The 14,362-nt window shown below is 41.1% G+C and overlaps 1 protein-coding gene across 4 annotated transcripts in view; it reads left to right on the top strand.

The window, feature by feature from the left end:
- Positions 1-14,362, top strand: part of RAB28 (RAB28, member RAS oncogene family) — a 58,075-nt gene that overhangs the window by 15,258 nt on the left and 28,455 nt on the right. For 3 of the 4 annotated variants that reach the window (XM_083460777.1, XM_083460779.1, XM_083460780.1), the window contains 2 exons: positions 2,259-2,347; positions 6,420-6,549. The exons of the other annotated variant lie outside the window; for it this stretch is intronic. In XM_083460777.1, coding sequence (XP_083316903.1) covers positions 2,259-2,347; positions 6,420-6,549 — 219 coding nt within the window. The remainder of the gene's footprint in view (positions 1-2,258; positions 2,348-6,419; positions 6,550-14,362) is intronic. 4 annotated transcript variants of the gene reach the window in all.

A 14,362-nucleotide genomic window follows, 5' to 3' on the forward strand; every position in this document is an offset into this window, starting at 1 on the left:
GAACTATGTTCTAAAATGTGATGTATGTAGGCAGTACATTGTGCCGGGGTAATGTTAACACTGGTTATAAAAGTTGGCATAGGGAATAATTTATGTGAGTTGTTTCTACACATACACATTTATTTTAAATTGAGGAGGCATGATTGCAATTTGTTACACTCTTGTGTTCAGTATTTTGTTAGATGTAAGTACTTTTAAGTACTTTTAAAGTGTGTGCAAAAGTGGACATACTACTTATCTGACATGAACTGATTCCAGCAGTAGCTGGTTCTTAGCATATCTGTCAACGTTTCCCCCTTTAAAAGGGAAATTCCCTTATTCCAAATAGGATTCCTCGTAAGAAAAGGGAAAAGTTGACAGCTATGGTTCTTAGCTGTTACATCTTTCTTTCTTTGTCATTACATTTTTTGGGGGTGTGATGCAAACAAATGAATTCCTGTGGGTGAGATTTAAGCTTTTATTTAATGAGATCAGTGAGACTGGGAAATGTTTCAAATTGGCTGGATCATGCTTATATTATATGAAGTATTATAAAGGCTTGATATTAGAATAATTTGGATTTCTGCTAGAGAAAAATTAAAAACCACTGCTCAGTTCATGAGATTTGAAGTCACATTGAAGGTGTTTTGCTTTTGGAATATTTATTAATGGAATATAGTGCTGGTTTAGCATCCACAATATATTGAGTATGCTGACACATATACACTGTGAGGAGCTAAGGACTATTGGAATATCTAGACACAATATTTAAAACCAAGTCCAGTTACTACTGCTGAAAAGTGCAATCATTTAGTATTTTGAGTCTGTCTTTCTAGCTGTGCTATCAAGGAGATAACCAGGATCCATTGTAAAACTATTCATTTGTGAGCAAGGTCAGCCAAAGCTTTACTTTCAATTTCTCTGCAGTTATTTGCTCTTCCAAACAGAAGAGCTGCTCTGCAATTTTAAAAATGACATGGCTGTTACTGTGGGAAGTGTAACAGGGAAAAGTGAAAATACAGCTTTGCACACCATTCATGTCTTCTCAGCTGAATTAGGGGGAAATTGCCCACAAGAAAATTTGTGTCAGATTATTAGTACAAATAAGTGGAAAACGGCTGCTACTGAGCACTCACAAATAATGAATGATGTGATGTTGACAGGTACAAACTGTTTGGAAAATAATGTGCACAAAATTTCGTTGTGCTCAACTTGTTGCCAGGACCGAGAAGGCAGAGGGCCTTTTTGGTGGTGGCACCCTCCTGTGGAACACCCTCCCTTCAGATGTCAAGGAGATAAAGAACTACATAACTTTTAGAAGATATCTGAAGGCATCCTTGTATTGGAACGTTTTTAATGTTGGATGTTTTATTATGTTTTGATATACTGTATGCTGTAAGCCTCCCGGAGTGGCTGGGGAAACACAGCCAGATGGGTGAGGTATAAATAATAAAATAATTATTATTACCTAGTTTTATGCACCAAAGTGAGGTTTTAATTTTGCATTCCTTGAACACCAGCCCCTCCTGGTAACATAGCAAGTAATTGGGGGGGGGGGGGGCGGAGCTGTTTGCAATGGAGGCGTGGTAGTGAGATAGAGTTGCTGTCAGAAATCCCCAGTGGGTTTGTGCAAGCCATTGGGCATTATTTAATAGCTCTTGGATCCTAACCATGCTGTGTGTTTATCATGGACACACACACACACACACACACACACATGCGCACATATGCTGCCTGGGTCCCGTGTGATCCTTGAATTTGTGTTTTGTGCACAGCAGACCATGTCTTATCATATTGCCACTTTAACAGACTTGCATTGGTTAAAATGATGTAAATAAGCAAACCAATAATGGTTTTCATAAAGCATCCAGAAAAAATATTATTAAGGAAAAAATCAAGAGAAGAATCAACATTTGACATGACTGTTCAGTTTGTTTGTTTGTTTGTTTGGTTGGTTGGTTTTTGTTTTTTTTTAACTATTTGCCAATGTGATATGGGTGGTGGTGGCGCAGTTTGGGAAAAACATGATTAAAGCTCCTTTAGATATTGCATTGCGCTCTGGATCCTGGTCAAATGCAGGGCATGGTTTGGTGTAGGCAGTGGCAAAGCCTACTGTTCATTTCTTTTATACAAGACAGATACATCAGCAACAGCACATCTGAAAAAGGTGGAACACATGGTGTTGCTGCTTCAATATTCTGCTGTAAAGATTATTTATATCTGATTTCTGTAAACCAGCTATGTCAAAAACATCAGTTATTTTTCCCCCCTTCTTGCAGGAAATGTAAATGTTACTCTTCAAGTATGGGATATAGGAGGCCAAACAATAGGAGGCAAGATGTTGGATAAATATGTCTATGGCGCACAGGTATGGTTAAAAAAATTATAAATTACTGTGGTTACTTATTGTTGGCTTCTCTAGGACCTTACTGTAAAAATGATAGTTTGCAGTAGAATTTTAAGAGGCTAGTAAAATGTAAACATCTGCTTAAGTGAAACTGTTTTGAACATTGGTTTTGTAGACTGAATTTTTTTAGCACAGGATTGCTTGAACAGTATTTCCTTTTATGAACGAAAGGTGCTAGTTTGTATATCCCTAACAGCTTTCCGAAACAGATGTTCATGGCCCTGCATTGTGGCTTAAGTTGAAAATAGCAGTTTTCGTCAAGGTTATTTAGATATCCCCATGGATATCTAAATAGGCATAGTGGCTGTTTTGAGTGCAGATGCTTCCTGGGGAGCAAAGGTAGAAGGAGGAAATTAAGAGCAATCCTATGCTATTAAATTCATTCAGCCAGCTGAGGTTCTAGGAGGGCAAACAAAAGAAGGCAACTAGGTAGCTAAATGTTTTTGCAGAGCAGTGAAAATGAACTGTGCTTTACAAGTAGGCAATTTTTAAAATTATCAGTAATGCTACATACATTCTTTTCTGTTCAGAATAAGAAGCATTTGAGTCAGTGCACCCTCTGTTGTTAGTAAACTACAAAAGAACACTTGATTTTTTATAGTACTGCTTTTTGGACAGCTTGATTTATAAATATGTACAATAAAACTTCCTCAAACCCACAGCCCATTTTTATTTGTGATGAACCTATTTTTGTTTTGTTTTCTCCCTGAATAAAGAGAAAAATAGGTGGTTGAGGCCCAGATGAAATGGGGTGTGTGGCAGTGTGTAAATATAGAGGAGGAATTGTTAATTGAAGAGGCTGGAAATTGCACATTAGTAGAAGAAAAATGGGCCAACTTGTTAAATTTTAAAGCTAGTCATTTTCAGAAATGAAGTTAACAGATGTTTATTGCAGCTTACCCAAACCTGAGTCAACCTTGCTGCATCTCTTGAGCCACATCATGTTTTCCTACGTAAGGCGAGGAAGCACTATAAAATGAGATTAAATTTAAACTCTCAGTAATATGGTAACTTCACTATATGGAAGCAAATTATATACACAAAATTAAAAGCAATTGGGGATGTGAAATACTAGAAAATATGTTTCCCATTCAGCCAGTCCATGGAAATAGTGCCCATCTGTTCTCGAGGCATTTTTTCCAAATAAATGTATATAGTTAGCTTTGATATATGAAGTATTTTGAGTGTTCAAACCATCTAATATAAATTATTTTAGTATTCCTTAGAGCAGTCTGGTCAGGTAGGTCATTATTTAGTATCTCCCTATTGCAGATGAGAGACTGAGGCTAAAAAGCAATAGCTTGCATGAGACCATCTGCTGAATTAACTATAATAGGCACAATTTGAGCCTTAGACATCCTTATTCATATTTAGGCACTACACTAATTCTATTACCATTTTAACTTATCAGATAACCTCTTTTCTTCCTCAATTTCTTTTGATTTCAGATTTGCTTCATTAAATTTCAATGCTGTGCTCTACAGCAGAAGTTGCACTTGAATTACAAAAATATAGCTGTGGAAATAAATTTGATACCCAGAGTGCTGGTAACTTTGTGGACATCCATATTCTAGGTTAAGTTTAAATAAGACTGCAAACTTTATTTAGACTTTATTTTTTATGCCTTAGCCCAGAAAAATTTTATCATATCCCTCTGACATCTTCCATATATCTGTTCTATTGGGCATGACTGATTCAGTCTGTTGCTAGAACAAATAAACAATTGTCTGTACTTTTATATTGTCAATTTCACTCTATCATAATTTCAAGGTTAGAGATTCATAATTAAGACTCTGCAAACTTGAGGGTGATGGGAACAAGGCGCTGTCCTGCCGATGACAGTGAAGAAGAAGAAGAACTTATATGCTCAGCAGCAAGTAATGAGTCACAGTAGCCACTACACTCAGGCTAAATGACAGGAAAGATGAGGCTACATGGGCTGGGAGTAGCAATCCAAATTTAAGAAGTCCAAGGTCAGGGCAAGGAGTTCAGAACAGCACTGAAGCAACGAAGTTGCCCTAGCAGGTTGGCAAGCTCATCTGCCAAGTTTCCAAATATAGGGCAAGGCATGCTTACTCATGAGACAGCCAAGTGTGCAGATGCTCATTGCATCAAGGAGGATGTGCCTGTTCCCAGTGTTGGGAGCACTGCCAGGCCCTGGGCAAACAGGCTGTGCCCTCCCCTTCTGACCCTGGTTTTTTAACACCTAGTGGTGGACTAACACCCTCACTGGATTCCATTGCTGTACTCCTTTCCCGGTTGGGGTGTGTGTGTGTGTGGTGGAATGGCAGGACTGCTTCCTCAGCCAAGACAGCCACATCCTGGGAGGGGGGTGAATCTGTCTGCTTCAACCTCTGTTCCTTAGTCTCAGCCCTGTCTCCCAATGTCACCCTCCTGTTCTCCATCCTCCTCCATCTCAGCCTGCCACTGCACATGGTGACCTCAGGACTTGTTACATCATCTCCCCTCCGATGATGCCCCCCTTTCTTGGTCTTTGGATCTGGCTTCATGGGGTAGTGCCTGTGAAAGTGGTGTACCAGCTCAGAGGTGGGTACATCTATGACACCCTTCCAGGAGTGTTCGTTTAGTCCATAGCCCTTCCAGTCTATCAGACTGCAGCAGACTAACATGGTGATGAGAGTCTAAAATCTGAGTCATTTCATATTCCTCTTCTTCTTCCACCATTACCAGCGCAGGGGGCATCTCCAAGATGCCACCCAAGGATGCTTGGCTGCAGAGGGGGATAAGGAGTGAATGCTGGGGGCATCCACATAGACAGGAAATGATCCTGAAATGCCATGGTGCTGATCTGTGCTTCAATTTGGAAAGGTCCTAGATGATGAGCATCCATTTTGAGGGAAGATGATGAGTGAATAGTTGCACTTTGAGTTTGGTGCCCTTTGGGCAATGTTTACTTGCAATTTCGTTGGATGCAGTTTTAGCCCAGCCCAGGTGCTCTTGAAGGAGTTGATGCATAGTTGGAAGGTCTTGGACAAAGTATTTTGTGGTGGGGATCAGAGAGGGGGGCAGGGTCAGTCAGAGGCTTGTGGATGGTTTCCATAGTTGATGGGGAAAAAGGGACTGCTGGGTGGAGGGGGGGCTCTTCAAGGGGAAGCATTGTGATCCAGTCGTCTTGTTGAAAATTTATACAGCAGTGCAGATATTTCAGTATTGTGTTGGGTCTGTTCTGTCTGACTGTCGTCTGTGGATGATGGGAGGAAGACTACTTGAGCTTGATACCCAAAAGTTGCAAAAGGTCTTGCTATAAATGGGCTGTGAATTAAGGTCGCCTCTCCAATATATTCCCTACATGGAGCCCATGGAGGCATAATATGTGTTGCACAAGCAGCTGGGCATCCTCCTTGGCTGCTGGAAGCCCTGGATGTGGCAAAAAGTGAGCCATCTTGCTGAAGAGGTCCATATTACTAAAGTGGTAGCGTGATACTTACAGGGTGGCAAATCTACACTGAAATCCATAGACAAAAATTTCCAAGACCCTGTGGATATGGGTAGAGGTTGTGACAACCTTGTAGGCTTGCATGGCATGTTTATTCCTCAGGATTTGACATACCGTTCTACAACATGAGGTGCTTTGAAACACTAGAACTCCCTAGCCATGGAATGATGAGCCATGCATTGTCCAAAGTGGCTGGCTATGAATTTCAGAAACCACCGGAGTAGACTTGCCTCCCAAATGAGGATCTCAGTGTAGACACCTCAGTTATTCTTCCTCGTTTGTCAATTACTTTGCTTCAGTGCAGTTTCAGCTAGTATGATTAGGAGTGCAACATAACCCTTAAAATAAAGGAAACTCTTATTCTTTCAAGAGCTGTCTCTTATCTAGAACATTGCATTTTAGAACATTTTCTGTGTATGTGTCATTTTAATGCTGGTGGTGGGGAGCTTGTATGAATTAACATTGAGTAAGTGTTCAGCCTGTCTCATTTCTAAGTTCTCATAAAGATAGATTTTTTTAAATATAAATTTAGACATCTTAACATACTGTGCTTTATATATATATTTTGCTTCTCAGGCTGTCCTCCTGGTGTATGATATCACCAACCAACAGAGCTTTGAAAATGTAGAAGATTGGTATAATGTTGTAAAGAAGGTCAACGAAGAGTCAGAAACTCAGCCACATGTGGCTCTCGTAGGCAATAAAAGTAAGTTGTTGAACTGTTGTTTAGCTGGAATGTTTTGGTGATCGAGCTAAGATGCAGGTCAGCAGTATAACCCATATGCACAGATCTGCAGTACAACTATGTGAGCCTCAGCGTTGCAGGCATTGGTACATGTGTGGTCCCTTCTATTTTACTGGCACCATTGTTCATTGATTTTGGCAGGCTCTGGCCAGTAGAATGTAATATTTCATGCATTAGACCAAATGGGGGTGCTATGTTGTGACAGCAATCACAATGTTTAGTCTGCTGGGGGTTATCACTTCATGGAAATAACCTGCTTCAGTGATTAGCAGCATGACATTACCCATAAAACTTGGGAAAGGTTGCCAGTATGTTTTCCTTATTTTTCTTATACAAAATGGTTGCATTATTCATCTTCTTTTTCTTAAACTGTGCTCAATAAACAAAACATAGCCTTAATTCCTAATAATAAAAATAATAATCTTTTGAGAGATGACTATAGCACATCATAATAAGGAAAACAAACAATCAAACAAGCCACTACCATGAGGAGCTTAACAACATAGAGGCTATTTAGTGTCATGGGGGCAAGGATAGAATGATGGGGCAAGAGCTATGTGTTAAGTCACAAGAACACTGTCAGGAACCTAATTTCCCCTCAATCATTTTAGCAAATACTAAGGTTTGGTATTGCCCTTATCAAACAAGGTTTGGTCAATTGACTAGTCAAATATTGGTCATATATTTTAAAGTAACAATTTGATGAGAACAACAGAAAAACGTGTTTTTTAAAAAACTCTACAGATATGGCAATTGGCTCATTGCAGAAACAAAGTAATTTCATGTGTCACAATATACAGTACAGCGGTGCCCCGCAAGAAGAATGCCTCGCAAGACGAAAAATGCGCAAGACGAAAGAGTTTTCCATTTTTTGAGTCGTTCCGCAAGACGAATTTCCCTATGGGCTTGCTTCGCAAGACGAAACGTCTTGCGAGTTCTTGCGAGTTTGTTTCCTTTTTCTTAAAGCCGCTAAGCCGTTAATAGCCGCTAAGCCGCTAATAGCCGCTAAGCCGCTAATAGCTGTGCTTCGCAAGACGAAAAAACCGCAAGATGAAGAGACTCGCGGAACGGATTAATTTCGTCTTGCGAGGCACCACTGTAGTACCTTGGTTGTCGAACAGCTTGGCTCCTGAACAAATCAGCACCCAAACGCCGCAAACCTGGAAGTGAGTGTTCTGGTTTGCGAAGGTTTTTCGGAAGCCGAATGTCCAGCATGTCTTCCACGTCTTCTGATTGAGTGCAGGAAGTTCAAGGAAGCCTTGGTTTTCAAATGGTTCTGGGTGTCGAACGGACTTCCAGAATGAATTAAGTTCAAAAACCAAGGTACTACTGTGTATTGTAAAACTTTCTATGTCACTGTTAATTACAGTAGATTCTAGAGTACTGCTCAACACAGTAGAAAAAACATTCAGTAGCTGGCCACCTGCGACAGAATAATTTAGCAGATTGAAGAGCAGCCAAGTAAAGAGCACAATAAGTGTTATGTAACTTACTATAACGGCATAACAAATGTGAATCATTCATGGGGGAAAAAATCTGTTTGGTTTTTATCCTGAAACTCTAGGCTCAATAAATACAAATGCAGTATAAATAAATAAAGTGTGGATAATGAAATGAAAGCAGAAGGCAACACTGAGGCTTAATTCAGTACCTTCAGTTATTTCAGTGGCTGTTTTCTAGATTGCAGTCCAGCCCTTCACAGGAGCCTTACAGAGCAGATGGTTAGATCATGTACAAGAAGGAATTCTGAGCCACGACCTTTGCCATTGACCACTTGTATTCCTGTACCTCTTTGAAGATTCCTGCAGTTGTAGCAGGTAGCCAGTAAGAGAAGCTTTGCTTTGCTGTTAGGTTTCCCTCTTGACAGCCTCAGTGCTGAGGGGCAAGCAGCCCTCCATCGTTCCTGCCCTTGACATCATAGCGCAATACAAAAGTAAGCTGTCACGGACACAGTGACATTCTTGCTTTCATAGGATACTTGGCAATGTTTGATTATAGTCAAATAATAAGTGGTCAATTTTATAGTATTTCATTTGTAAGTTGACTGAAATGCCAACGCTAACAAATCGTTACATTTACAGACTGGAAGATGCGCACTGTCTGCATTTATCACTGGAAACTTTTTAGAAAGTTATGTTTGTTTAGGTTTTCTTTCCCCTCCAAATTCCACAAACGATTGGAGTGAGGCTACAGAAAAGGCAGAATGCCCAGCCATCACAGTCCCTCCCAACTGCTGCATGGTGCAAATGTATAAAGGCAGCTTTTGATTTTCCTAACTTAGTTATTTGAAATAAGTGAATATTATTAATATGTTTATAGTTCTGTTCCCTGTGTGAAGTCTTGTTCAAGGGCTTTCAAATGCTATACTTCATGCCTTTTGTTTCCTACTGTTATCAAAGCACTTGAAAAAGCTTCATACAAATTTGCATGAATGTGATTTTCACTATGTAGAGTTTGTTCTGTTAATTTTGCATATCACTCAATGGTAACATTTTTCCTTGTGGTGTATAGAGTGGTGACTGTGTGTTTTCTTTAATTAGAATCTGTTTCTTCTTTTCTGCTTATAGAATCTTAGTACCAAAACCAAGTAGTCCACTGTCCTGGAAATAAGAACTAACATAGCTCTGGGTGCCATTTTAAAATGCACATAAATCTCAAGAGTACTGGGTAACTGTTCTGTACAGACACAGCACATACTTGATGGCCTGTCATGATTTTAAATGTTTAAGGGGGACGGAAAGTATTTATACCAATCTTGTGGACTTTCAGTTCTTGCAACTTCTGTGGATAGTTGTGATTCTGACATAATTGAACTGTAAAAATGGGAATACACCTAAAACTCCAGTAGGGTATTATTTCAATTTCTGACCTTAGGATATAGAGTAGCTTTAGAAGGGATGTAAATAACAACTTGGCAATATTAAATTTGCTTAACATCATTGTCATCAAACTTTATTATGGTTGCAGACCAGCATAAGTTACAAACATGCAAATAAATAAAATACATAAGACTTAAAGAGGAGAGGGATAAAAGCTAATAGTTAAAGTGGTTATAACTCACATGAACTTAAAGCAGATAGAGACAAAAGACAAGTGGTTGAAAGCCACTATAAGGGAGAAACATGAAGCAGCACAGGCGTTGCATTATTTGCTTAACAAATTAAGTAATGATTTAAAATTATGAAGTTCAAGCTATATGGACCTGGGCTTCTCTTGCTCTGTACTACCTGTACTACCCTGTGCTCATCTGGTACTACTGCGAAGAGGAATTGGGAAGGTCTTGCTTCCATTTTTTTTAACTAACTATAGCTTAAAGCCGCTGGGAGAGATCATCAGGGGGTTTGGGCTGGGTGTTCATCAGTATGCAGATGATACCCAGCTCTACGTCTCTTTTAAATCAGAACCAGTGAAGGCGGTGAAGGTCCTGTGTGAGTGCCTGGAGGCGGTTGGAGGATGGATGGCGGCTAACAGATTGAAGTTGAATCCTGACAAGACAGAAGTACTGTTTGTGGGGGACAGGGGGCAGGTGGGTATGGGGAACTCCCTGGTCCTGAATGGGGTAACTGTGCCCCTGAAGGACCAGGTGCGCAGCCTGGGAGTCATTTTGGACTCACAGCTGTCCATGGAGGCGCAGGTTAATTCTGTGTCCAGGGCGGCTGTCTACCAGGTCCATCGGATACGCAGGCTGAGACCCTACCTGCCTGCGGACTGTCTTGCCAGAGTGGTTCATGCTCTAGTTATCTCCCACTTGGACTACTGCAATGCGCTCTACGTGGGGCTACCTTTGAAGGTGACCCGGAAACTGCAATTAATCCAGAATGTGGCAGCTAGACTGGTGACTGGGAGTGGCCGCCGGGACCTGAGAGATGTGCATTGGCTCCCAGTACGTTTCTGAGCACAATTCAAAGGGTTGGTGCTGACCTTTAAAGCCCAAAACGGCCTTGGATGGTCATCTGTCATGCATACTTTAGTAGAGATTCCTGCATTGAAAGGGTTGGAGTAGATCCCTCAAGAACCCTTCCAACTTTACAATTTTATCATTTTCTGATTTTGTATGAATACAGCATTTTAAGGCTTAAATGAAATGGTTCCTTCAGAACAAAGATAAACTTCTCTTCCTTTGCTTTTGTGTTGCCTTCTGTATACTCTGAGGTCCCATAATTAGGCTGTTTTCCCATTCCTACCATCCATGTTTCTCACCTTGTTTTATTTCCTAGTCTATTATACTTGCTACCTTTGTAGTTCCTCTGCATCCAATGAATCAAACTTGCCTATGAAAGCATTTAACTGCAATAAACCTGCTAATCATTAAGATGCAAGGAATCAAATTTCTGGCATAGCAACATGCTGGAGTCAGTAATCTTGGAATCAGCTGTCCAGATCTGGGCTGTGAATACAGCAACCTTTGATATACATGGTGACCATTTCGCATGGGGTTCCATTCCTGGCTCCTGCATGTGTTGGTGGAGCACGTATAAGTGCGCACCGCCCCATTCTGCCCTGGCCCCATTCTGCCTTCTTTTGGGTTCAAAAGGACCCCTGCCTCATTGATCGCATGTCAATTGGACACACCTAAAATGGTTGCCGCCTGTATTACACTAGCAATTTACTGGATTTAATTGAGCAATGTATGGGGCTCTCCTGCCCTCCCACTCCACTTACCTTGAACTGAGTTACATGGAGTGCTGGAAGTGGATGTTTAACTTTTGCCTTACTTTGATTTGTTTGGCCTGTGTGCAATGGGAAAAAATAAAATGACTAAGTGTAAAAATTAATAACCTGATCCTATGTGTGTTTCTTTGGAAGGAAGTTCCACTGGTTTCAGTTGTGATTGCTCCCAAGAAAGTGTGTGTAAGTATATACCCTTACCTGAGCAAGTACCATTGAACTAAGTGAGGCTTACCTCTAAACAGACACACATACCGAATTTTTCGCTCCATAAGACACACTTTTTCCCTCCTAAAAAGTAAGGGGAAATTTGTGTGCTTCTTATGGAGCAAATGCAGGGGGGAGGCAGGCGGGAAAAGCCCCCAAGAGCCGCACACAAGCTCCGCGCGGCTCTTGCGGGCTTTTCCCCAGGAGGGAGAAGGGAGTGACGCAGCCAGTCAGTCCCTTCTCCCTCCTCGTAGAAAATCCCGCAGGAACCGCACGCTCTTTAAAGCAGCTCTTGGGTAGCCCGCAAAGCCTCCGCAGGGCAGCGGGATGAAGGCTCCCTGCTGCCCTGTGGAGGCTTCGTGGGCTACCCCAGAAGCCAGAGCAGCTAGAGAGAGCGCTTCCTCCACCTCCCGCAAAAGCCCCCAAGAGCCGCGCTCCCTTTAAAGAGCCACGCGGAGTGTGTGTGTGTGTGGCTCATGGGGGCTTTTCCCCGAGGAGGGAGAAGGGCAGCCCGTCACTCTTTGGGGAAAAGCCCCCAAGAGCCACACGCACACTCTGCGCGGCTCATGAAAGGGAGCGCTTTGTATGTATGGGATGCATACAGGCTCTGCTCAGCGCTCCCTTTAAATAATATTTTTTTTCTTGAACTCCCCCTCTAAAAACTAGGTGCATGTTATGGTCATGTGTGCCTTATGGAGCGAAAAATGCGGTAGATTTCAATCTAAATTGCACTGTAAGTTTCCCAAATTACCTGCTAAAGACCCCCCAAAAAAATTTCCTCTGGTATGTGATTATTTTATATTTCAGTCTTGAAATAATTTACTAGGGTGGCATACAGTACTAAATAAAAATGCAACAACAGTATTAAAAACATGAGAAGGACGGTACAGTGGTACCTCGGGTTAAGTACTTAATTCATTCCGGAGCCCTGTTCTTAACCTGAAACTGTTCTTAACCTGAAGCACCACTTTAGCTAATGGGGCCTCCCGCTGCTGCCGTGCCGCCAGAGCATGATTTCTGTTCTCATCCTGAAGCAAAGTTCTTAACCTGAGGTGCTATTTCTGGGTTAGCGGAGTCTGTAACCTGAAGCGTATGTAACCTGAAGTGTATGTAACCCGAGGTACCACTGTACTTAAATTTTTCACATGTCACTGGAATTTTGTTCCCATCTCCTTTTGTGTACTTCCAAAAGGCATGCTAAGAGCATTCACTACTAGCTGCATTCATTCCCTTTGCAAAAAGTGAACTTCCTCAAAAGTTGCTGTTTCTTTACCAGGCTGTCAGATAGAAAATTGATTTGACTGGACAACTGAGCTTCCGCTATGCTCTGAAGGGTTTCTTTTCACTATCCACTTGTTGGAGGTCAACTGCTTGATACGAAGTGGTCAGCCATTATTGCGGGGGGAAATGATGCTTAGAAATGCTGCAGAAAGTTGTTCTAATGAATCAATCCGATAAATATTTTAATTGCATTGCAGTCAATCATTATGTTGCCATGGCTCTTAGAAGATGATGTAGCTGCTTGCTCATCATTATCCAGTGTACCTAGAACTGATCTTAAGGACTTTCCTTTCTTCCAATTCAGGCTCCCCATCCCACCCAGTTCAGAAAATAAAAGAACAAGTTATACTAATTTCTATTTAATACCAGTGACTACTATGGCAAAATATTTTTGTTACATAAGGTTGGTTCCTTGATCCTGACAAACTCAATCAGTGTTTTCTCCCTTTATCACATCTATAAGCAAAACATGCAAGTGTCAAGTCAACATTCCTGCTGGATAAATTGTGACCTAAAATTAACCCAGACTGCATAGGAGCTGCTGTTACTTGATTTACAGCTGGCTGGTTAGCCTGAGGGCAGTTGTTATCAGCAACTTGTAGAAGGGGTAGGAATTATCGGTCAGCATTGTAGGGTGGATGGAAGAATGATACCTTTTCTCACAGATATTATCCAGATCCTTTCCTAAGCAGAGTCCAATAAGTCAGGTTTTTAAACAGCCATTGTGATGGATGGGCCTGAAAAGAGAGTGCATCAGTGCTAATTAAAAATGTTGATGGTATATTCAACTGAGTGATGATTAATTGATGCTGGAGTGCTTTCTCTGAGCAGGAAATGTTGTACTGTTGTAGTGTGAAGTTTAAAGGTTACATTTTAATGTAACTCATAAGGTTAATGCATTGAGCTGCCTGTTCTATTGGGATAACTTAATTGCTCTTAAAACTGTAGAGTTTAGTTAATTCTAGGTACTCAGTAAAAATTTACTAATTTCTGCACAAATAAGCTTAGGAGTTTTCAAGTACAGTGGTACCTCGGGTTACATACACTTCAGGTTACATACGCTTCAGGTTACAGACTCCACTAACCCAAAAATATTACCTCAGGTTAAGAACTTTGCTTCAGGATGAGAACAGAAATCATGTTCCGGCGGCGTGGCGGCAGCAGCAGGAGGCCCCATTAGCTAAAGTGGTGCTTCAGGTTACAAACAGTTTCAGGTTAAGAACAGACCTCTGGAACAAATTAAGTATGTAACCAGAGGTACCACTGTAAACTGGCTTGTAAATGCTATTTTTTGTTTGTACTGAGTAATGAATTTTTACACTGTGGGATAAGACAGCACTACACTGGATTTCGATAGGTTAGGATATCCTCAAATGCAGCTTAGACTCCCTTGTTTTATAAAAGAAGAAAACTATAACACTTCTGTGTAAATGTATCATACAATAATGTTTTGGATATCTACAGATGAGTTCTTTAAAACTGATATCTGATTTGATTTTCTGCTCCATTCCACAAATTAAAGTCCCAGCGCAAATTCCTAGTTTGCAATTTAACATCCGTATACTGGCTGGAATCTAGGGTCACAGATTGGCTTTGTTGGGAACCCTAGCCCGCCGGA

This window comes from Podarcis liolepis, assembly GCF_965112155.1.
Source record: "Podarcis liolepis genome assembly, chromosome: 9".
Classification (NCBI taxonomy): domain Eukaryota; kingdom Metazoa; phylum Chordata; class Lepidosauria; order Squamata; family Lacertidae; genus Podarcis; species Podarcis liolepis.